The sequence below is a fragment of the Diabrotica virgifera genome, chromosome 7 (genome assembly GCF_917563875.1).
Source record: "Diabrotica virgifera virgifera chromosome 7, PGI_DIABVI_V3a".
Classification (NCBI taxonomy): domain Eukaryota; kingdom Metazoa; phylum Arthropoda; class Insecta; order Coleoptera; family Chrysomelidae; genus Diabrotica; species Diabrotica virgifera.
This window is the reverse complement of record NC_065449.1, coordinates 20,591,373-20,617,677: the sequence shown is the minus strand read 5'-3', so window position 1 is coordinate 20,617,677 and position 26,305 is coordinate 20,591,373. Positions and strand designations below refer to the sequence as shown.

Genomic DNA, 26,305 nt, shown 5'->3' with positions numbered 1-26,305 from the left:
GATTGACGGAAGAGACCTGAAAATAATAGCTAACCTGTATTGGAATCAATCAGCAGTGCTCCGAATAGATGGAGAATATACAGATCAGGTCAAAATCTTAAGGGGAGTGAGACACGGATGCTTAATTTCACCGCTGATATTCAATCTGTACTCAGCACATTTTTGAAGAGGCTCTAAAAGATATTGATGAAGGCATCTCAATAAATGGAGTCAAGCTCAGTAACCTGTGATATGCAGATGATACAATAGTGTTTTCCAATACCATAGAAGGGCTGCAAAACTTAATGAATAAAATAATTGAAACCAGTAGAATATATGGACTAGATATAAACACCAGCAAAACCAAGCTAATGATCATCAGCAAGCAAAACATAACTGGAGTAAATCTGTATGTGAACCAAATGAGAATTGAACGTGTCTCACAATACAACTATTTGGGAACTATAATCAATGAGTCGTGGGACAATACCCAAGAGATTAGTTGTCGCATCGGAAAGGCAAAGAGTGCATTCTTGACTATGAGCTCTGTGTTCAAGAGCCATGACATCACTCTAAAAACAAAAATAAGGCTCCTTAAATGTTACGTGTACTCAGTGCTTTTATACGGAGTAGAAACGTGGACCTTGAAGGCGGAAACTTTATCGAAACTTCAAGCTTTTGAGCTATGGTTGTACAGAAGGATCCTGAAGATACCATGGACAGACAAAGTCACCAATGAAGAAGTACTACGGAGGATGAACACAACCGCAGATTTAGTCAACATCGTGAAGGGCCGTAAGCTGCAGTACTTAGGGCATGTAATGAGAAATCAAGGCAGATACGAGCTACTCCAGTGCATTTTACAAGGTAAAATTGAAGGAAAAAGGGCCCCAGGACGAAGAAGAATATCCTGGTTTGCTAACCTGAGAACATGGTATAGAAAGACCTCAACACAACTATTCCGTATAGCAACTAACAAAGTCATCATAGCCAGAATGATCGCCAGCGTTCGGAACGGACGGGCACCCTAAGAAGAAGAACTATTTATAGTCTAGTTTTGAATTTCTTTCTAGTCTGGTAAACGTCTGTAAAGAAGAGAAATAAATAAAGCAAAACATCATAAACATGTTTATATTTCAGGAGTTAGAGTCACAATATTTCTTTGGACTAGATTTAATTGAATTTCTTTTGAATAATATATTACAAGGATATCTCAAAAAATGCGAGAACAACAAATAGTTCCTAAAAACCAAAATACAATAATTTTTAAAACAAACATTAGCACAATATATTAGTTCAAAAATAAATATGTTACATTTAAATAGTATAAACTAAGTACGGATTCATTTTACAAAAATATATTTTGAACAATAATCATTCACATATGTGTAACATATTTTTCGCGACAAAACAAAAAAGTCGTTGGGAAGGACAATTGCTTTTGAGAGTACTTTCAGAATGAAGTACTTACATCATTTAGAGATATCTAAAAAATTGCCAAAACGTGAAAATATACTTGACCAACATAAAAAATATCAAGTGGAAGATCTGCAATATTGCAAAAAGGAAAATTGCTAATACTCTATGTTACGGTTTATCTTGTCACTACAATTCAGGCTTCAAAGTAAACTTATAAAACAATAAAAAAATGTTAAATAAGGCAGTAAAAAATGCAAAATTAGACAATGCTTTAAATACAACTTGTTGCCACACGAGGTGGTGAAACGAGTTAATCTATTTTATTTAACTTCATTTCTTAACATGATATGACGACGCTAGAAGTAAAGGGGTATAAGTGACATTTTTGCAAATATTGAGATAATTGCAACAGCAAAAAATGAGTGTCATGACCTAAAGGATGCTAGTAAAGTTGCGACCATTTCCGACTTGCAAAAAACTATGCCAACTCCTAATGTGTCAACTTCTAAACCATATTATTTAAGGCAACTATGGACATAGGGGTCCATAACCAACAGATTGGAACGATCAAATTCTTTATGTGACACGAAGGTCAAGCTTCACGTGAATGTCTGGAAATATCGTCTTGTCTCTTAATATCTTATCAGAAGCCTTCGTCCATCCGTGAAATACATAACTGCATTTAGCGACAGCTGTAGAGGCCAAAAGTAAGTCATTTGGCAGACAAATTTTGGTTCTACATTGTCAGAAACACTAATATTCAAACAGAAGATCATTGCTTTTTTATAAGTGGCCATTCTTATAATGAGTGTGTCCAAGACTTTGATTTGATAGTTAAATAAGAAAAGAACCTATATGTACCTCAACACTGGATGGAGCTGGTTACTTCCACAAGTAACACACAGGTAATACACAGTATGCAATTGTTACATTTTCAACAGGACAAACCTTTAACCCTGTTTTACAATAAAACAGCTGGAGGTAGCATATATAAGAGTTTAGTGATCTATCTAACCCGCTCAAGCTGGCAAAAACTCTGCCGTTCTACTCAACTACGTACCTCCAATTTACCATGAGTTTTTCATAAATCTGCGACATGATGGTCAACAACATTGAGAACTAGCAAACTTTGAAGAAGCAGATGTCGAAAATGACAATGTGGATCACCATTACGATACTGTTGTCGATGAATCAGAAATCAAAAATAATTATATATTAGTGCTATGGTGAAGAATAAACAACACATACAACATGGTGTACAAAAGCGTTATGATATTTTTACATTTTTTGCCTTTATGTTGCATTTCTTAGAAATAAAAGGGTACAAGTGCTACTTAGTATCCTAAAAATAGCTCCAAAATGAGTAGCCAATAAAATTATGATTTTTTGTTGCAACGAAAAATAATAATGCCTACAGTTACTTAACCCAAGAAGAAAAACTAGCTTTAAAAAATCATGGCAATTACAGTGAAGGCACAACTTTGAACGGCGTTTACTCAAAATTTTCTTTTTGTCACTTATAACTCCTTTACTTCTAAGGCTCTCATATGAATAATACTGCTAGCATTGATTCCTTTAGTAGAAAACTGAATAAGACATAGACCTAGATCCCACGTACCAAAAAAAAGTTGATTAATAGCAAGCTGAATATTTGTTAATAGCTTAACAGTGTCTAGTCGGACAAACTTTGATGTATGGGAACACTGGAACAGGGAAAGTTTTAATTGAGGAACAGGTTCAAATTTGGAACGTCAGACTACGAAAACGTTCCATGTATTTTATCGGACAGAACTTCCAATTGATTTGTTACCATTTCATTAAACTCTCATGCAAAAATCAGACTGGTGTTTATCACCAACTGGTCATTTCAATGAGTGGAACACGAAGAACATGTCAAATGATAGGAATCATGTTGGTTAGTAATAGCAGTCTGATTTTTGCATGAGAGTTAAAACTTCCCCTGTTCCAGTGTTCCCGTACATCAAAGTTTGTCCAACTAGACATCGTTAAGCTATTAACAAATTTTCAGCTTGTTATTAATCAACTTTTTTTTGGTACGCGGGATCCAGGCCTAACAGCTGTGTAAATTGACAAAGTTATTCGACTTTTTAAACGTTTCGGTTAAAGTCTGAACTCAACTATCCAGGCAACAGCCAGAATCCCCAGGAAGCCTAGTATGTCGTAGCCCTAATATCTTACAGCCTTGTCGTTCTTTATATTTATGCCTAATTCAATTGTTAATGTATGATAGTAATTAAAGCAACAGTATAAAAATAAAAATGCCACATGTCTTGTATATTCCTAGATCAAGTGTTCTTGGATACCACGTACACTTAGATCAAGAATCGGAATGCGTTTTTATAATAAGCAGGATCAAAGCTTCATAGGAATTGCATTTAGAAATAAATAAAGAGAAAACAATACAAACAAAAAACAATTATTAATAAAGGTGTGAAAATAATGAAGCATGAAAACCTAGAAGCAAGCTTTTCTGTCATATACAGTGCTGCCAACCGCATTTCTCTATTATCCGATGATCGCTCGAAAAAGATCCGATTTCTCACGAAAAGATAGGCTCATATGCGTAACCTGGGGGTGGGGTTTGGGGTTATAGCCCCCTCCCATTTGGATGTACTTTGAGCTCTCCATACCACCCAGAGGGGTGCGACCCAAAAGTAACAACTCTACCTCATCAATAACAGTCTACGAGAAGTGCAGGGTAAATTGGAGATGGAATTACAAAAAACTTTGTACGTCTTTGTACTCACTTTTTAATGCTCAAAAAATTACAGGCATATTTTTTTATACTTCTCGTTTCAAAGTTGCGATTTTGGGGGCCACCCCTTCCAGAGACCATCCAGTAGTTATAACCCCCCCCCCCATCCCGGGGGCTATAACCGGGATCCTCCTGGTTTCTTTTATCTTTTTTATATTGAATACATTACTGAAAACCCTTTCTACACTAGCGTTTGAAAATGGTAGAACAAATAGAAATGAAAATACTTCTTTTAATTAGGAAACAAATATATATTAGCTTCATTTTCTAATTTTACCATTTATCCATTATAAAAAAGTATTTTCACAAACCAAAACTTATTTCAACAGACGTTTACTTAAGCATTGCACTACATAAAATAAAAATAAAACTAAATCGTGCAGTGGCTATCAAAGACAAAAAAACCATAAATAAAATCGGACGGCAGAATCCCTGTTTTTGAAATTTGAGTTGGATCAGTATGCCTTAAGTGGAAACATTTGTGCATTGTGCATTTAAATTTTAAACAAAACAATTCGCATAGGTCCCTTTTCTCCCTTATCTTGATTTTTTCCGTAGCAGTTTATTTTTGTTATTAGTCTGTTGTAGTAGGTTGGTAGATACACTGAAAAATATACGCAAATATCCGATTTATTTAAAGATACGACAACTCTCAAAAAGATACGCAAATCGGATAATTATACGCCGATTGGCAACACTGAGTCATATAACACGGAAAATTAACAGATCCATTGTTTATGCGCATTGACGATGCTCAGTTGCACTCGCATATCGACACACTGCTGCTTGGTTCACTGTGTTATCTATTATACTCACCAATTTCGGACAAAAAATACATTTTTCTAATAACTTTGAATTTTAGACAAATCAAACATGAAGTGAAAGGTGACATTATTTAGAAAAGTTTGTGGGTCGTCTAACATACATTTACTTAATAAGGATTATAAAAGAAATAATTCATTTATTTCTTATATGATGATAAAGTATTTTTCACTTATATGATGAATTCTAGAGCTGGATAGCTCAGGCGGTAGAGTGTCTGACTTTCACGCAGAAGACCGGGGATCGAATCCCAGCGCCGGCGAGAACACCTAGATATTTTTAAATATCTACAGGCACCAGGTCGACTCAGCCTGAACAAAATGAGCACTTTGGGTAAAACCAGGGGTGATAATAGGCAGTTGAAAGGTAGCACTGGCCTTGTGACCTTCCTTGTATGCCATAGGTCCAAGGGATAGCAGACTACGTTGCTATAATCCCATCAGTATGTAAATGTATTTTTCTAATTTTCTCGAAACCGGAAGTCGAAACAAAATCTAACATTAAGATATTTAGTTTTTCTTTAATGTCATCACAACTTGAGAAGCAGCAAATGAGAGTGCTCCAACAGATGCACAGATACTCACACCTTTTACTTGGTAGTTCTTCTGCCGATTGCCATTTGAGACACTATACTAAAATCACAATAAATATGCACTAGAAATAAACAAACCAAGACACGTTAAATGCTACGAGGAGCACACCCGAATCATGATTTACAAGGTTTAAACTTTGTAAATCATGATTTGGGATTAACAATGTATATAGGTAACGAGCTATCCACAATTTTATTATTGGGATCAAAACTAGCCGTGCAAAAAATTACGTATGTCTTGTTTTAATCTGAATTTATATCATTGGTTTATCGATTAACATTATAAAACATAAAAAATCAGTCAAAACCTTTAACACAGAACTTTAATCAAAAATAAAAAAAATTAACAAAATTATAAGTAACAATAATAAATAAAAATCAAACAAGATGCTGTATATGTCCACCACCAACATCTCAACATAACCTAACTTTTTTTGTTAAGTTGATGTACACTGCAAAGTTGACGTAAACTGGTATATCTGAATTAAGAATGGACATGCACTGTATAGCTATCTCTGTCATTCAGAGCAACCTATGGTGACAATAATTTGGGACCACACATTATATTGTAAATCATGATTTGGGACTGCTCCTCACTCCTCGTAATATTCAAGTGTCTTGGTTTATTTACTTCTATTGCATCTTCATTATGATTTTATTATAAATCATTAGATTAAAACAGATAAGTGATATATACCATGTTTTGGCAATTTTTTTAGAATGTATTTTAAATATCATTTCTGACAGTACTGCTTGAAATATCTTCCTCTTATGTAGTGCTTATGATATTCAACCTAACTAAGTATAAAATACGAAGTTTAACATTAATAAAAAAAATGTATAATATATATGGTGGGGGAAGGGTTTGTGAGTAAGAAATAGTTGATAAGTAATTGTTAAACAACTAAAAATGGCAATGACAGTACTACTTTAAGCAAATATTATATCACACATTAGAGAAAGGAAAATACATAACAAGAACGGATTTTTAATTATTTTATATATAGAGTAACCAAACTTTGAGTCATTTAATGCAGCGAAATGTAAAAATGTAAAAAACGCTAACACGATTTAACGTGCTTTACGCATGTCAATCGAATTGGTTGAGTGACTTGCGCGCGCATTACCCATTTTGCTGTCTGGTGTATGTTTTTTTAACTACCTTCTTGCCCTTTAATTCGAATTTTGAACATAGGCTCCCAGTTTCCTCCACTCGCTTCTGTTTTGTGCTCATCTCATATGGGGTCGTCCTCTTGCTCTCTTTCCTGTCCATGGTCTCCATTGGTGGTAACTACGTTAATGGTAGCGAGACGCACTCATGGAAAAATATGGGGTGTTTGACCAGACATGGTACATTGGATTTATAACATGGTGGTAAAACCCACAATTACATATGGATCAGTGGTATGGTGGCCAAAAGTGCATAAAAAAAGGCACTACTGGATTTCCCTCCTCTACATATAATTATAAGAAATGAGGCGAGAATGAGACATTATAGGCTGCGAGAAAATCTGAGCAATTGCCAGTTAAATCAGGCATATTAGCATAATAAATGAAACTAGCAATGCCGAATGGATCATGATTTCTGACCATATGACATCCAGATACAAGCCTGAAGTACCTTTTCAAGTTGACATCTGCCCACGAGAGGAATGGAACAGAGGAAACTCTCGACTCAGACTGCAGGGTTACACTTGGTATACAGACGGGTCTACAACTGCAAAATGATCGGGCGCAATAATATATTCTGTAGTGGTGGAAAGTTCAACATTTAAAGTCCACTAGGAGAATATGCCTCTGTATTTCAGGCAGAGATTTTTACAATCCTGCAGTGTTTCGTTTAAACCGTGTAATTTCTCCTTAAATATCATTCTGCTCCATTCAACCAAAGTGATTCAATTCAGTTGAACCGTGTAATTTCGCCTTTAGGTTCTAGGCCTGGATCCCGCGTACCAAAAAAAGTGTATTAACAGCAAGCTAAAAATTTGTTAATAGCTTAACGGTGTCTAGTCGGACAAACTTTGATGTACGAAGACACTGGAACAGGGAACGTTTTAATTGTGGAACGTGATTTTAATTGTGGAACTTGTCGTCCTGACAAGTTTATGATTGGAAAACTAGCAGGCTCTTTTTAAGTTTATTCAACAGTGGCGGCTGGTCCTATGAGGCAGGTGAGGCAGTGCCTCACCAGTATATTAATCGACTATTTACGTTATTTTGTTATTTCATCATCAATTCTTTACCTTATTTTCGTTATTTCATCATAAATTCTTTAAATACAATTTAACTTTGTGAAATTTGCTAAATACCTTTATTTTTATTATAAAACTTCTCTACGTGGGAGGGTATATGCGTGTCATGTCCACTTTCTCAAATTATATAGCAGAGGCATAGTAGATCCATGCCTCTGATGGTGCCTTGTCTAGCATATTACGAAGCCGACAGAAATAATCGGCCGGCAGCAATACAATTTGAACTGAGAATAATTTTTGGAAAATCTTATAATATAGTAATTTGCTTATTGCTTGTTTCTATTTCCCTATATTGAATACATTTACAATATAAGATTAAAGATTAGTTCTAAAATGAAATTATCACGGGTTTGTAGGTAATTATATAGGGCTTTTCATTTACATTCATTTGTTTCGACCTTCTGTCATATGTCATATAATCCGTGTATATTAATATTATACACAAATTATACAACATAATAATATGACAGAAGCTCGAAACAAATGACATCGATGAAAATCCCTATTGTTTGCGTACAATAATTTCATTTTGGCAACTGATTAGTAATAACAGAATCAGTTGTCCGTTGTTGTCATGTACCTAGTATATATAATATAATGTAAATTATTTTGCTTAATATGGCTGTACAACGCTGATGAGACCAAAGAAGGACGAAACATCTGATTCATAATGTTTTGATATGTGGTATGGTATCATAGTAATTATTTTTAGCTAAAAAAACAGCTACTATGAGTATCAACCTGTGTTGCCATTCTTTTGCGAATAAAATTATTATCTAATATGGTTTGCAAGCCTTAAAATAAATACGGTGTCGTTCTGTGACGTTATGACGTCACAAAATCGACCTCCAGGCTGTTAAAGAGAAGCTAACCATAATAATAATATTCCTCAAGTGTAGTGTGCCTCACCATCTTGTACTATCACGAGCCGCCCCTGTTATTCAATAGAAAACTTGATATAATATATGAAAAAATGTTTGTCCGACGAATATCGAGGGTTCAAAGACAGTACCTCGTAAGTGACATTTTTATTAAAATCGGTTTTGTGCTTAATCTAGTTTAGGACATACAGATCCATCTATTGGCGGTTCTAAAGAACCAAATATTTCAGGCCTTAGGTAGAAAACTGTAAGGGAACGTTAACTCGTAAATGCGCCGTAAAAATATTTTAAAACCAGGACCTCGTATGGTGCAGTTTGTACAGTACGTCAGTGGGCATGTTTGAGTGTTTTGTTTTGATCGCCGTTATTTGAAGTTTAAAGGTAAAATGGAGATTTTATTAAAATTTTCTTCTTCTTTAAGTACCGTGCCCAAATTTTTAGGCGTGGGTAGCTTCCATAACAATTTGCCGATATCGTTCTCGATCTTGTGCGGCATGTAATAATTGATCTGCTGATAAGCCAGTCCATTGACGAAGGTTTCGGAGCCATGAATATTTCTTTCGACCAATTCCTCTTTTTCCGTCGATCTTTCCATTGAGTATTGACTGCAGCATCCTGTATCTGCTACCTCTCATTATATGCCCCAGATATTCAAGTTTTCTCTTTTTTATCATCTTCATTAAATCACCTTCGCCTTGACCTACTCTGTTTAAGACTTCTCTGTTTGAAATGCGTTGAACCCAAGATATTCTGAGCATTCTACGATACGACCACATCTCAAAGGCTTCTAATTTGTTCATCATGTTAACCTTCATGATCCATGTTTCACATCCATATAGTAATACAGGATACACATAACATTTTAGGAACTTGATTCTTAGTTGTAAGTTCAGCTGAGGGTTGCTCAGAATAGATCTAAGTTTCATAAATGCTCCTCTTGCAATTTCTATACGAGTTTTAATTTCTTCATCCGGATTTAGTGTCTCGTTTATCCAACATCCTAGGTATTTAAAGTGGTATTAAAATACTAGGTATTAAAATCAACTGTATTTATTCTGTTAAATACAACATAATTTGGCTGTCTAAAGCAGTGTTTGTGTTGCTGTTGATTAATATTTCTCTTATAAACTGTTTTATTTATAGGCGTGACTTTATCTGGAGCAAGTGTTTCAGTCTGTTTCAGATTTGTAAAGGGCTTACTACAAAAAAATGGAAAGACACCATTAACTCACACTTGTTTAAGAACTATGATGGACACAATGAAGTTGTCTATTTTTCATCCACGCAAAGACCAGTGTGACAGTTGTTTTAAATTTAAAAATGGAAATTTATCTGAAAATGAATATAATGACCACATAATCAGAAAAGATCGAGCTAGAAGTGAGAAAGAACGTGACAAAAAGTAGGCTATTGAAGGAAAACTTTTTGTTATTATCATGGATGTTCAGTCAGTGAAACTATCTCCTCAATTACCGGCCAGTGCACTCAACTATAAAACTAAACTTTGCTGCCATAATTATACTATCTATAATTTGGCTATTAGCCAAGCTAGTTGCTATTGGTACAATGAGACAGAGGCAGATGGTCAGGCTTCTACCTAAGCATCTTTTCTGAAACATTATTTGGAAGAACATTTTCTGAACTCATCACACAAACTTCCCATAACTATGTATCTATTCTGATGGGTGTAATGCCCAAAACCGGAACAGTGTAATGTCTAATACTTTGCTTTTCTTCTTTTTTTTTCTTTTTCTTTTTTGACAAATTTTTTTCTTTTTCTTTTTCTTATCTGAAAAATACAATGTCATTATTGACCAAAAATTTTTAGAAAAAGGTCACACGCAAATGGAGTGTGATTCAGTGCACAGCTCTATTGAGACAGTCCTAAAAAATAGGGAAATTTATCTTCCTAATGACTATTTAAGGTTAACAAAGGAAGCTAGGCATAAAAATCCATTTACAGTAGTAAATTTTGATTACACCTTTTCCAAAATTTTGGCGACGAAAATGTTATGAAATATAACTCTATTAGACCTAGTAAATTAGTTGGTGGTAATACAGTTACAGATATTCGTGTTTTAAGATATACTATTGGAACAATATTGTTTAAAATCAATTTTGAAGATTCCTTTGAAGAAATCCCAACTAGACCAAAAAAATGTTGATTTTTCTATTATTAAATTTCCCCCATTGTTTCAAAATAGACCAGCAATTTCAAAAACAAAGTATGAACACCTACAAATAATCAACTCAGTTATTCCTAAAGACTGTTGGTCTTTTTATGATTTGTTGCCGTATAAGTCTTAATCTTAATTAATGTTCATAATATTAGTACTAGTGCATGATTTGTTCCTCATTGCCATAATTTTAGGATTTTGTTACCTTGTTTTTTAGATTTTAACAATCAGAATAAACTAATATTAATTTGCTTTTTTTCCTTTTCTGTTTTATGTAGTTTTTATTTAGGTAAGTATGTATTTATCTATTTATTATTAAATAAATACAAATTAAAGAAATCAATATTACCTCGTATGTGACAGACAAACACAGACATTACCTCGTAAGTGACTTAATTTTTTTTAAATTTTGCTTCACACTTTTTTTTATTTTACTTACAAAATCAGGAAGTTTAAAATACAATAAATCTAAAAGATTTCAAAAAGAAACTACATCTTATCAACTCTTAAACAGTTTTTTGTTCCTCCTGTAAAATTAGCTACTTGTTACTTACGAGGTACTGTCTTTGAACCCTCGATATGTTGGGTATTTTAACACTTTGACTACTACGTGTATCATACACAATACATAACAGGTACTCTCCCTGAGCCTAGGTGTATGAATTTGATACACAAGAGTAGAACTTATTCAAGCGCCAAAAAGTGGCCAAACTTATGAGAATAAATGGGCCCAGGAGTTGTTAAAGTGTTAATAAGTTCGACACGTAGAACATTTCAAATGCCAGGAATTATATTATTGGTAAATAGTAGGCTGATTTTTGCATGAGAGTTTAATGAAAGGGTAACAAATCAACTGGAAGTTCTGTCCGACAAAATACATGAGACGTTTTCGTAGTTTGACGTTACAAATTTTTAACCTGTTCCACAATTAAAACTTCCCTGTTCCAGTGTTCCCGTACATCAAAGTTTGTCCGACTAGACACCGTTAAGCTACTAACAAATCTTTAGCTTGTTATTAATAAACTTTTTTTGGTACGCGGGATCCAGGCCTATTCGTTTGAAACTTCATTTTGCAGTTACTCACTTATCAACTGCATCAGTACATACAAAACAGCTTTACAGATTGCTTACTCGATTGATTTGACCAGCATGCATAAATGCACCTTTAAAAATACGTATAACAATGATTGTAAATATGGAACGTCTACATTAAGCAACTCAAAGTTTGTTTCTTTTATAATTCCTAACTACCTACTTCATTTATATATATTACATATTCAAATATTGTCGATAAGTCAATAAATACAAACAATAATACTCGGAGTCGTATAAAAAACTGACAACGGTCCACGCAATTTTCAATGGTTGAAAACTAGGTTTGGACAGAATTGTTTTCAGTTCTTAAGTGATCAAATAGAAATTCTACAACATGGAATATGTCTAAGTAGGTGTAAAGTACGTTTTTGCAGATGTCTTGGTTGCTGCACACCTCAGACAAGGGTAAGGGTACACATTTTGGGTGGAAATTTGAAATTAAGCTTTATAGGCTACGCATCACCAGAAAACAACCGGGAGAGTTATACCGGGAAAAATGACTAAAAAATCTTTGAAAAACCAAAAAAAAAAAATTTTGATGGGCTTGGGAAACGGGTTAAGGTTAACATTTTGGACTGAAATTTGAAATTGAGGGTTTATTGGCTACCCATCACCAGACAACAGCAGGGGAGATCAACATTTTTAAACTTTGGTTTTAACTATTTAGAATGGGAAATAAGCCACAATATTATTAAAAAATGATTTTTATTAACGTTTCGACGCCCAAATCGGGTGCCGTTGTCAAAATACAAAATACTATTAATATAAACAAAAATGTTGTTGCTTAGTAAAAAAATTCTTCTAATAATTTATTTAATTTGACTCATTTATATCGGCAATTCAGATACATATGATACATTTGTATCATATGTATCTGAATTGCCGATATAAATGAGTCAAATTAAATAAATTATTAGAAGAATTTGTATCATATGTATCTGAATTGCCGATATAAATGAGTCAAATTAAATAAATTATTAGAAGAATTTTTTTACTAAGCAACAACATTTTTGTTTATATTAATAGTATTTTGTATTTTGACAACGGCACCCGATTTGGGCGTCGAAACGTTAATAAAAATCATTTTTTAATAATATTGTGGCTTATTTCCCATTCTAAATAGTTAAAATTGTAAAAATGCCACAAGAAAATAGCTTCAGAACAACATAAACTTTGGTTTTTTCGTAAACCCTAATAGACCTTATAATAAACGGGAAGAAAACCAAAATGTTGCCAGCGATTCCAACCAACAATATATAGAACACTCATCCTACCAGTGCCGACATATGGATCAGAAACATGGACCATCTCCAAAACAGATGCAAATCATCTGCTCGTCTTCGAAAGGAAGATACTAAGAATAATTATGGACGCAATCTGTGAGAATGGTATTTGGAGAAGGCGATATAACTTCAAATTATCTTCAAAGAGAAGTATAAAGAGTAGTAGGAAATGGTAGAGGTGTAATATCTTTCATAAAAATAGTATGCTTAGATGGGCTGGACATATATCAAGAGCAAATAAAAACTACCCACCCATACAAATTCTATTAGTAGGAAATAAGACTAGAGGTAGATCAAAACTGAAATGGAGGGATGGTGTGGACGATTGGCGAAAAGAACTAGGGATGGTCAATGCTCAACTAGGACTGTAGCACCACTGATGATGACAATAATACTCTCCCTGGTAAGACAGGAAAAAGAACTAGAAAGAAAAGTCTAGAAACATGTACTTATCAAACTGAAATGTCCACTATACGACACCTGAACGATTTTGGCCAGCTTCATTGTTAAACAATGAAACTTTTTGATATTTTTCGATTTGTTGTAGAATTTCTATATAGATTTTTTCTTCGCAAATCAAGGCCAGATTCGGAACACGCTGAGTCAATTGACAATATTTTTGTGTAAATTTGCAACATGACAATTTTATCGATAATTAATTTTAATATGATGTTATGTTTTTAATTTTACAACAGATTGTACGACGTAGGTACCATAAATTCTCAGTCTAAGTGTATATTCTAATTTGTATTGCGCTGAAATATGCCACATGGGTTAGCAGGATAGTGATGATAATAATCTAAAAGAGAAACAATGAAATAATGGCGTGCAAGGCAGGTTAGTTCCAGAGCGTCATTTAAGCAAAAAGATGATTCTAAAAATGTACATATTTCACTTTCAAAAAAACCGAACGATAAAAAGGCGGCATTTCAAGAAAATAATGCAACTTTACAACAGATCATACAGTTCTCTTTATATAAATTGTGGAATACGTGTAAAACGTTTAGCAAACTGTACAAAGTCTTAGATATTTGTGTCACCATATTACCTTGTCTTTTCAATAATTGAAACCTCCACCATCTACATAACTGAAACTGATTTTTATTATCAAAAATGAATAATCATTTTCAATTTCGTTGCAACACGAAACTGCAGCCGCATCACTATTCCAGTCCAATCAGAGAGCGCAGCAAGCACCTACGCCGGTTTCGAAATTTATTTGTCTCTCATCAGGAGACGCATATGCTGCTCTCTCTCTGACCCAACCAGGACAAACCCCGACGTGCAGTTACAGATTGCAACGATCGAAATGGCAGAGATGTCCTAGCGGCAACTGCTAGCAAAAAACTAAGTTTTCAATCTAATAGCATATAAAACAACATCCAAAAATACTATTCTACATTTTACCAGACTGAAAACAATGGGAACCTTCTCTGGTAACACCTCCGAGGCTTCTACAATTTACAAGCCATAACGGATGCTGAGACTAAGGAAGATGAGGGAATTTTACAATTTATAATTCACGTCCATCTGCTCAGCGCGGTAATAAAAATTGATTTTTATTAATTTATAATTAAAAAACTGTATATGCGTATTAACGAAACATTTTAAAATTCAATTGTAACAATTCAGTCTACAAAAACCAAGAATTTCTGGCACTTACCTCGTACAATTACAAAAAATTTCACTATATAAAAACGTCACGGTTTTTCTCATAACATCAACTTTTAACATGAAGATTTCGTGCTTAAAACTTCTTCCAAAAAGGTTTAACTCCCAAATAAAACTCTAACATTATCGTTGAGACTTAAAAAAATGTCTCACGGCATAGGGTTTGTACATCGGGTACTGTACAGGGTGTTCCATTAGTATATGTCATTAATTTCACCACGGAAACATTGAACATGAATAAACTAGAAAACTTGGGAGATAAATGTGCCTTTTTTAATCTTCCTGTATGCTAATGGTTCCAGCTAAAGAACAAACGCTGCATTGCGATCTGTCAAAGGCTTTTTTTTTACCTTTACCTTTACCTACCTGTACCCACTGCTCTTCTCTATCCTATGTATTGAGATAAAAAGTTAGATTATCCAGAACAAAAATATTTACACTCTGTAGCTGAATAACTAAAAGTACTTAATCTAAGTGTTGTTGGTTACAAAGATTAAATCAACATAAAATTAATCTTTTTCTTTTTTACAATGATTAGACAGTTCATTTGTTAACAAATACTATCGGGACACCCTGTATAATATAAATAAAAATAATATAAATTAAAAGACGCCGAATTCTGGGCCAAACCTGATTTCTTTATTAAAAAGTGTAAGGCCCCCTACTTTCACATTTTTATTGGAATTGCCATTTTTATGTAAAATATTTTTCAAAAACACAGATTTTCTAAAATTAATTTGATAGGTCTTTGCATCCTTACGACCGGGCGGACATAATTGAAATAATGCGGCAGAAAGAATGAACTATCTATTCACACTATCGGACTGCTCTCGATACGCTTCCGATCCGACAAAACATAAAACATTCTTACGTAATATCGTTCCGTAGATACTTTGAAGTGTATTGGTATTACTAACGAATTAGACTTAAATAATTTGCCATATATATTACGTTAGAAATTAAATCGGATAAAAATGAGGTTCTTAATGTTAAAATATAAACAAACCAATCTACAACTCGAGTTTTTGCTTTAAAATTTTTGAATACCATCTTTAATATCACGCAAAGTCTGAATTTAATAAAAATTAAATGTAATATACAATGGGATGACATTTCTCATCGGCTAACAACAAAAATTGGACCGGTACCATATCGTAAATGTGAACACGATATTAGTGTACGTAGACCCTAATAATGACATTATTGAAACAAACCAGGAATTATTACGACTTGGTATACGTGTCGACTCCAAAATAACAGTTTCCAAGAAATTAGGAGGAGCATGCCAAAGTATGCTGTTACACTGTTGAAACATCTCTCGAGCAAATCATTGCGCAACTTTCGTGAAACATACTGTGTGATATTCAAAGTTTTAGTAGATAGAGAACACAAGGTACAATACCAGTTTTGATCAAAATTCAAGGAGGAAACGCAGAGCTGTGGGCTCTTCTGCAAAGATGGTCATAATGAATAATTTATTTACATATTTAAGAAACTTTGATGGATATTTTTAAAAGAAACATTCAACAGAGAAATTTAGACAGGAACGGCTACATTAGCAACAATAAAGCACAAAATATAGACCAAAGGTCGCTGAGTGGGAAAAGAACCTATTAACGACAGAAGGTATACTGATAGACGAAGCAGAATTGGCAAGATCTATTGAATGTTTAGTAATAGAACAAACATAATATTCGCCAATGGCAATGAAGCATTTCTCACCAACTAATATAAAACTAGGAGCGATACCAGAACGTAAATGTGACCACGATATTATGTAGAATCGGTATCGAACTGAGTACAGGCGGTAGTATAGTTAGACCCTAATAATTAGATGATTGAAACAAACGATGCATTTTTTTACCTTGTTATAAAACTGGCTTAATGTCTTGAATCGTTAGTAACAGAACAAACAGACATTATTTGGAATTTCAAAAAATGACGAAAACATTTCTCGAAAACAAGATTTATACAAGTTTAAACTCATTTTGCATACATTATCACACTTTAGATTAAATTTTTTACATTATATATGTAAAAGTTACAGGTCTACAAACAAATAAGTATGCCAAATGGATTGTTTGTTTTTTTTGGATCATAAGAATGACTTTTATGAGGTATAAACAAAAAAACATGTATTTATTTAATAAATATATTTAAAATAGCCGAGTATCAATCCCCACAGAAACGTTTTTATGAAGTATTTGTTTACTTCTGTACAGTTTATAAAAAACCTCTAAGTACGCAAAAAACTCGTAAAGTACACAACTCGGTAAACAACTTGAGTTTCTTTAGATAAGGACTGTAGATCCTCTCTTAACAGTTTTACTTTTTTTCGGGGATATATCTCTTATATGGTGTGTTATATCCATATCTTTCTTGGATGCTAGTAATATTTACTTTAAAGTTGTCTCTGGAATCTACGATCACATTAGTTTATTTTTTTGTGTCTGGGTATATTCTTTTATTGTTTGTGACCTGTTATATACCTAATGATCTCGTTACTTCTTCTTCATCTGCTATTTTCTTTACAATTTCCATCTCGATAGCCTCTATTTCAGCTTCATATTCTTTTTTTCGCGTCCTATTTTCATTCGCGTCCACAATAGTACGATTCAATTTAACTACTACAAATCTGTGTTAAAGAAACTAACTTTCAACGTGAATAAAAATGGGAAATCCTGAATTTTCATTATTTTCTAACAATAAATTATTAAAGTCACCTTAACATAAAATGCATGAATGATAACAACTAAAACTTATGCTACTTTGACAGTTTGCTGATCACTCTGATAAGAGCACCATTTTCATCCTTCAACCTCTGGTTCTCGGATTTAAGATTTTCCAAATTCTGCAACAAACAAAACAATTGGGTGTTATTTTCGTCTCATAAATCATAAATTTAGTACTAGCAAATAGAAAAAAAAAGTTTATAGATGTGCGTAATAAAATTGCTGAGGTGCTGTGATAAATATAGCCTACGAGGTTGAACAGATATATCTAAAACAGAGGAAACAAAATATGTATAAGCTTGTTCAATTGAAACATATCTTTGGTCAGGTTAGCCTTGGAAACAATTGTAATCACTCAACGGACGGACGTTCTGAAATGTTAGTTATGTTTGTACCATAGACATAATAAGAATAGACAAGTCATACTGAGCAAAATAGAGTAACAAGCGAGCAATCGATGGGTGGTATATCTATCTCCTTTTACCGAGCGATCCCCCGCATATGACAGACAAACATGGCTAGACCACTCAAAGTGAATATTGGCCAATGATGGCCTTGATACTGGCGTTACACCTTGATGCACAGAGCGGCCCATAAGTTACCTAGTCTATTCTTATTATGTCTATGGTTTGTACACGTCACACTGATCAGTGATCAGTTCCTATCATTTGTATTTGACTACTATTTTAAGTAGGTATAGTGACTTCAAAATGGCGTTTGTTGTTAATAATCCGTCCAAATATAATCAGCGTGCAGCCATACCAATTTCAACGTTTTGCAGGTCGTTTTAACATGTTTTTTCAACCATAAAAGACCCTTGCTCGTAACGTTTTTGGGACCTAGAGTACATACTAACGAAGACCTTTATACGCCCTGAGCTTCGCTGGTATCGCCACCTACTTAGCGGATTACTAGTACAACTTTCGTTGGAAATTTCTCTGGAAAGAGAAAAGTGTTGCCTATCCTCTGTGAGTTTCGCTGGTGTGGTTGGTATCGACATCTAGCGGATGACTTACTGTTTCGGCCGGAAATTTAAAGAGGAAAGGAGAAAAGCAAATAATAATTGTTTCAAACTTATTATATTTAATTCTTATCGTATAATATTTACAACGTGAAGAAGTAATTGGATTGTAATCGATAATTATATCAGTAAGTACAGAATTTATTATTCATTATGATTATTTTTAAGATTTTGCTTATCGTTTTGAAGTTTATGTTGACAGATATTAGAAAAAAATTTCGAGTAAACGTACAATTTCGGGCCAACTCTTTTTAAATTCATTACTTTTTTCGAATCCTGAGAGAACCAATAAGTATATTTGAAAAATTTAAGCGCAGAATGAAAGACTACATTATTATCGAGGGTCAAAAGTCACTGAAAATTTCTGTTTATTTTAATCAGTTACAGGGGTGAAAAAAAGAAAATTTAGTGTGATTTTTAATTTTAAATATCTCGTTCAAAAGAAGCTTTTTGTTTATTCTAAGGAACTTTCGGCCTTTTAAATGAGACATTTAGTAAAAGTTATATGCAAGTATTAATGCAAAACGTCAAATTTCCAGTAAAGGTTCACTGACTTGTCACTACTGGCGCTCGCGAATTTTTAATTATCGCCTCTACCTACGAGCTCAGAGCGGATAGGGAAACTTTAAAAAAGGTTTATCAAGCAATATTACCAAAACGTCCAGAAAAGCGACAATGCTCAGCTTTATGTCGCTGAAAAAGTGAAAAAATCTACATCGAAATAAACAGAGGATATTACTGCAACTTAGTGAAGTTGCAGTATTAGAATATGTTGACCTGGATTGATGTTAAGCATGATGCAAGTAGCAGCCGGAATAAACCGAACTAGCGTCCAAGCCAGTTTGAAGGACAAATTCCATCCATATAAAATACACTTTGTATAATAAACAGTGAGCAAGCAGTGACCGATCCACAGTTTCGCTTTAGCATTTTTTTCTCCGATAAATTCACTTTTTCCATAAATAAAATTCTTAAATCGTCACAACTGTCGTTATTGATCTGGTTAAAACCCCGGTATTTTCCAGAGGTGCATACACAACAGCCGCAGAAATTAAATGTAGGGCTGGTATTTTTATTGGTCGACTGGTGGGACCATTCGACGTGATTAGTTCAGCCTTGACTGATATTATTGAAAATGGTCAACAATATATCGTCGGCTTACTGCCAAAACCCACTAACTCCATTTTTAAAATTTTGAGAGATCTACTTTTTAAACTTTAATTTGAAATTGAAGATCGACTGAATTTAAAAAAATTATTTAAGAACTGAAAAATATTTTTGTCATATTTTTCAGTTCTTAAATAATTTTTTTAAATTCAGTCGATCTTCAATTTCAAATTAAAGTTTAAAAAGTAGATCTCTCAAAATTTTAAAAATGGAGTTAGTGGGTTTTGGCAGTAAGCCGACGATATGATAACCATTTGATTTTTCAACAGGACGGTGCTCCTTTGCATTATGATGTACTTATTCGTTAATATTTAGACCAAAATTTTCGACAGCATTGGATTGAGAGGAGAGGCAGCACGAATGGCCTCCTCGATCACCAGATTTGTCTCCGCTGTATTTTTTACGGGAACACCTAAAAAGTAAAATCTATCGGTATCTTTAGAAGATTTACGTAAACGAATTGTCAACGAATTCCTACGTATCACTCCATAAATGCTTCAAAATGTGGAAGAGTTTCTAACAAACCTTTATCAGTTACACCTGGTCATGCAAGCAATTCGTGATTTAGTTTTTCAATTACTCGAATACCCCCTTATATGTCCTTCCATGTCCTATTACCATGTCCTTCCTTGATTGAAAAAAGTCTAAAAGGTTGTAAATTTCCTTTAAACTAAGAGGTAATAGAAGCTATGGAGGCCCACTTTGTAGAGTATGATATAATATTTCTTTAAGTTCTAAGGGTTTTGCAGAATCATAATAAATGTATCCAATTAAGAAGAGAGTGCTAACAATTTTTCAATACATACTCATATATTGTTCATAATTTTACAACTAAAAAAAATTTTAGGACGAAATTTTTTGGGGAAATAAAATCTTGAAGAGTTCTCTCCATCATACAACACTTAGAGTAATTTGAAAATTACTGCCAAATTTATTACAATATATCTAATAGAAATTCTATCTCTCATTTACACTACAATTACCAGAAATACTCACAGCAAAATATAGTACTAAAGTTAATTGTATAAACTAAAACTAATTACATTCAAAACATTAATTAGGGACAAAAATTCAAAACTATACAGTAAGCTTGTAATTGACCACAATTAATGAATGAGATACGATATTTACATTAAGATAATTTAGTAGTAAGTTTATTATCTATTAATTTGTTCCATATACACAATACTAACAAATTTACAGAAAAAAATTGACCGTGTACTCTAACAGCCAGTTCACACTTGTCGTATCGGTATTTTAATCAGAGGTTCCAGTAGCAATGTATTTTATATGGAGCTTTTATTAAGTGTGAATAGCTCCATATAAAATACATTGCCACTGGAACCTCCGATTAAAATACGGATCTGACACATAAGTGAGAACGGACTGTAAAGGTACGAGCGTACTTGACCGAACCGGTCAATGGCACTGTAGTTTGTACACTGTTGTATATCTCCCTTGTTTTTTTAAACAGGTACTAATATACTGCTTCCCTCTTCGTCTGGCATTTGTGCTACTTCCATAATTCTATTAAATAAACCTATTATTAGCCAATTTGTTCCTGTCTCTCCTAATGCTTTCCATACCTCCCCTGGAATATCATCTGGTCCAAATTGTTTTTACTTTCTTTATTTTTTGAAGTGACTTTCAAATTTCTTTGCTGAAGTTCTTTCAAGTACGTATTTCAATCTCTAATGATACTGGAACTGGACATCTTCATGCTAATTATAAGGCTTCCTTTCATGTTCCAACACAATTTTGTCTACAATTTTTGCCCTGAAGAGATCTTTCTCATCTTTTAACATCCACCACTTGATTTTTTGTGGACCTATCCGATATTCTGGTATAATTTTTTACTTCAATGTCCAGCATAAACATTTTATTTTGCTGTGTTACTGTCTCACTATTATTCTTGCAGTCCTTATATTCATGTATATCTTCTTTTCTTATCATGAAATAATCTATTTGGTAGTGATTGTGTCCACTTTTGTACGTAATAAGTTGACTTTCTCTCGTTTAAAAGAATGTATTAACAATCGCATAATAATAAATATGTAATGCTGTAGAAGCCTGGTCCCCCATGTAACAATTGCTTCATATCCTGTTATTGGATTGGCCCACATGTACAGTTGAGTCCGTGAATCTTTACCCTTGCGTAAATTTCAATTTCCGACTTATCATCGACTTATTTCGTATGCTTTAAATGATGACGCACGGGTAAATATTCGCGGACTCAACTATACATGTGCGTTGTATCTCTCTAAAATGATACAAACATGTTGGCAACGATAAAATGATATTGTTCAGGGAACTCCAGGCTCTTGAACAACTAATAGAAAACATATTTCCAAAAAATAATAGTAACTTTCCTTCGCGTGATTGGATATGGTATGAATTGCATATTATCGTATGATAAATAGTATATGTAGATGATATGATGGATGGTAGATATTATTTTGTTAATAATGAAGAAAGTCAAATACGAAACTCTATAAATAAATACTTGTCAAACAACAAAGCTTTATAGCCAGAACGAACTAGGTGAGTATAAAAAAATGCACACGAATCCATAATATATTTAGTGCTATAGGCAAAGCTGTTAACGTCAAAATACATACAACGACAGAATGTCACTAACAACGAAACTAAAAGAAAAAAACAGTAAAATAAAAAAAAACTGAAAACGGAAAAACAACACAGCAGCAACAAAACGTGTCTTGTATTTTTGGTTGTTTTTACCTATTACATTGCAGAGTTGGTAAGTTTATTGATGACACGTGTGAGTGATCTGTTGTCGGCCTTTAGGCGTTCGTTCTCAGCTTTCAACTTTTGTAATTGCTAAAAACATATAATATCATCAATGGTCCGCATTATAATGCTGATGCGCCGAAGTTGGGTAGGTTGCTCGCAAATTTATGAGATGATTGCTTCCTTGTATGTGCCGTTTCTTAATTACTATTCAAAGATGAAAATCTTAGCAATATCCTTGCATTTCTAATGCATCAAACCCTTTTTATTCGATTCTATAATACAAGGTGATTCAGTGAAACGGTACGATAAAATAGAGGAGCCGCGGGCTTGCGACGTAAACGTTGTGAATCTAGAGAGTGGGAAGTTTAGTTACCATGGAGACATGGTCGGGTGAACAACGCGCATTTGCTGTAAAAGCTTATTACAAAAATGGTGAAAGGTTTGTACTTGTAGCACAAGCGTTTCGTTTACGCTACCACTTGCCGCCCCGCGTTGCAGTTCCGTCTAACATGGCTATTAAGAGCTGGATTAGTAACTTTGAAAGTAGTGGTTCTACATCACAAAAAAGAGGTAGCAGTGTCAGAACTGCTCGCAAACCACAGAATATTGAAGCGGTGGAAATTCATTACAAGCAAGTCGTCGCAGGGATCTTCAAGGACTCGCGTGTAATGCATTTCGCACCGCTTCAAAATTCTGTGGTGTGCGAGCAGTTCTGACACTGCCACCTCTTTTTTATGATATAGAACCACTAGTTTCAAAGTTCATAACCCAGCTCTTAATAGCCATGTTAGACGGAACTGCAGAGCGGGGTGGCAAATGGTATTGTAAACGAAACGCTCATAGTACAAGCGCAAAACTTTCACCATTTTTGTAACAAGCTTTCACAGCAAATGCGCGTTGTTCACAAGACCACGCCTCCATGATAACTAAACTTCCCACTCTCTAGATTCACAAGGTTTACATCACAAGTCCGCGGCTCCTCTATTTTATCGTCAGCAGCGTTGTCAAATCGTACCGTTTCACTTATGTTGTTAAATCACGTTGTATATTTGATGTCCAAATGATTTTTTCTTTTAATTTGTATTGTATATATGTACACCGAACACGAACTGCTTCAACGTCGAAAAATCAAGCCGTGTGCGCGTTCGATCTACGTCCTGTCAAGAAGCAGCCAAGGCAAAGAGAGGTGATATGTCAAAGGTATAAAAGTAAGCCATCGAGGAAGAACACTAAGAACAGCCAGTCTTGCAGCGCAGTGAGCTCTAGGCTCCCCGGCTAACTAACGTACTGAGTTAGTGAGCCGATTGGGCTGCGACGTATTGAGTCGGAGCCTGCCACGGAGCGATTCTGCTTTGAAGTGTCGATTCGTTGGTGGTCGCGCATTGAGCGATCGCCAGTCTCCAGTCGTTGTATGAGTCTTTGTGTAATTGATATTTAAGCCCTTCTAAAATCCTCCTATGGACCCATTTCGACCATCCTTACCATAAATTGATATTCTACACTCATCTGTAACCAATACAAATGTAAGTCTGCGTCTTTTGTGAGCAGCAGTAAGTAATGGCCCTGTTGCTGTATTGCAAACCATGTTTTGTTAACCTTTGTCGAACAATAGAAATGCTGATTACTGGTCCTTGGGCTTGCTGAATATGGCTTTGGAGCATTTTAGCACTTTGCGTCCAGTTTCGCAATGAAACAATAGAGAACGCGATATTTTCTGATTGTTATCTTTCCTTTTGCACCTGTGCTGAGTCGCCGTTGATGAGGTCCGATCTCAAGCAATCGTTGGTAAGTTTTCTGCACAACTGGACGACTAACATTCAACTGTCTCGCCACATCCCTTTGGCTTGCTCCATTTTTCAGCAATGTAAAGGTACGTATCCATACAAGGGTGATCCGCGCTCGGTGTAGCAGCTCCACATAGTGGATACATTGGTGATCGCCGCTCGGCGCTCACTCACTTCGATTCAACCGGTTTGTGGTTTATATGTAGGCGGTGGCGCCCAAAATCCCGACGACCAAAACACCGACACGCCAGAATCCCGACACGCCAGAATCCCGACATGCAACAATCCTCGCATAAGTAAAAATTCCGACCACTACATTTTGAATGTTTATTGTTTCCTTTTCAAATGCAATACCAAATCATATTATAGAATATTGAAATTGAAAAGTTATTACTTACTAATAAGTATGGGTACTAATTATTATGTATTTTAAAAGAAAAAATTATTTAAACACTTCATTTTATAATGTAAAAGCTATACTTACTGAAATGGAAGGTTGTAAGTGACATGATAATATGTATTATATGAAAGTAATACTTAAATGCAGGATTTGATTATACATATATTATTGGACTATATATTGGCAAAAAATAATTTAATTCATATACCCATGTTAGAAATTTTATTTAGAAAATTAGTTCATATTAAATGGTAAATACTTTTGTTTAGTAACACAAAATAAAAACAGATGGTCATAAACAAAAAACAAGAAATAAATGTAATTATATGTTAAAAAGAAACTTATCAAACCTGTCGGGATTCTGACCTGTCGGGATTTTGGCCTGACCGGATTCTGGCGTGTCGGGATTGTGGTTGTCGGGATTTTGGCTGTCGGGATTTTGGGGTAAACCCATATGTACGGGAGCGCATGCCGTATCTTTTTGGGCAGCTACACCGAGTGCGGATAACCCTTGTATGGATACGAACCTTAACAATCTGCACAGATTTTCGATATTATTCCATCGTTATTAAGCAATAAATTTCACTGTGAGAATGTCAGTGTAACAGTAAGATATCTCAGAAACTCTTTAGAACACTACAATAGTTCAAACAGTTTAAAACAATCAATTTCGCTAAGTTTCTCTTATTCGTAAAAATAATGAGTTCTGAGAATTTTATGTTTTAACAGGGTGGTCCGTTTTCTGTCGCGTAGGGTGGAATCGGATAAAAAAAAGTTAGGCTGCAGTAGAAATGCCAAAAAAATTAGTCGGTTTCTGCGACAGAGGTTGGCAATCACCATGACTATCCTGAGCTTAGACACTTGATGCTCTGAAATAAAACTATAGGGAAAACGAAATAGAAGCGATTAAAATGAGATCTGATTGACGGTATCATAAAATTCGCAGAAAATGTAGAACAAAGTAGATAAAAATTTAAGTTGAAGAAAGTAGAAGACTAAACCGATTGGTCACATACCTATTCTGTATTATTTAAGTTTTCTATGCCAGCAAATGCAAATGTTCGGGTAATATATGTGTCAACTTTTTTGTACGGCGTGGAAGCTTGGACCTTGTGAGAAGCCACCAGTAAGAAAATGTGGATTTCTCAACGATAGAATGTTACGAATATCGTGGGCACATCTTGCACCAATGAAGATGTCTTGCAAGGGATAGGTCAACAATACCAACTACTTTTAATGTAAAACAAAGAAAATTGTCATACTTCGGTCACATAATGGAATATGTTTTGTTGGTAAGAGTGATTGCCAACGCCCAATGAGGATAGGCAGCAATTTTTTTTCAACTCATACAAGAAAACCTACGAAGCAATTTTTTAAATGAATTTATAATAAAATACAATATTTATTACCATTTGGGTAACTAATTATGCCTTACTGTAAAATGCTCTGTTTAATAGCTTTCTCATTTTTTAATTTAAATAGAATTTGCTATGATTTTCACTT

General features: G+C 34.3%; 1 protein-coding gene across 7 annotated transcripts in view; it reads right to left on the bottom strand.

The window, feature by feature from the left end:
* Window positions 1-1,094: 1,094 nt before the first annotated feature.
* The window catches only part of LOC114327714 (protein phosphatase 1 regulatory subunit 12B), a 209,146-nt gene continuing 183,935 nt past the window's right edge, over window positions 1,095-26,305 (bottom strand). For 6 of the 7 annotated variants that reach the window (XM_050655426.1, XM_050655429.1, XM_050655431.1 and 3 more), the window contains 2 exons: window positions 22,607-22,705; window positions 1,095-17,798 (listed from right to left, as the gene is read on the bottom strand). In XM_050655426.1, the coding sequence (XP_050511383.1) occupies window positions 22,610-22,705 (96 nt within the window). In that variant the 3' untranslated portion in view covers window positions 1,095-17,798; window positions 22,607-22,609. The remainder of the gene's footprint in view (window positions 17,799-22,606; window positions 22,706-26,305) is intronic. The other variant, XM_050655427.1, reaches the window with a different exon arrangement.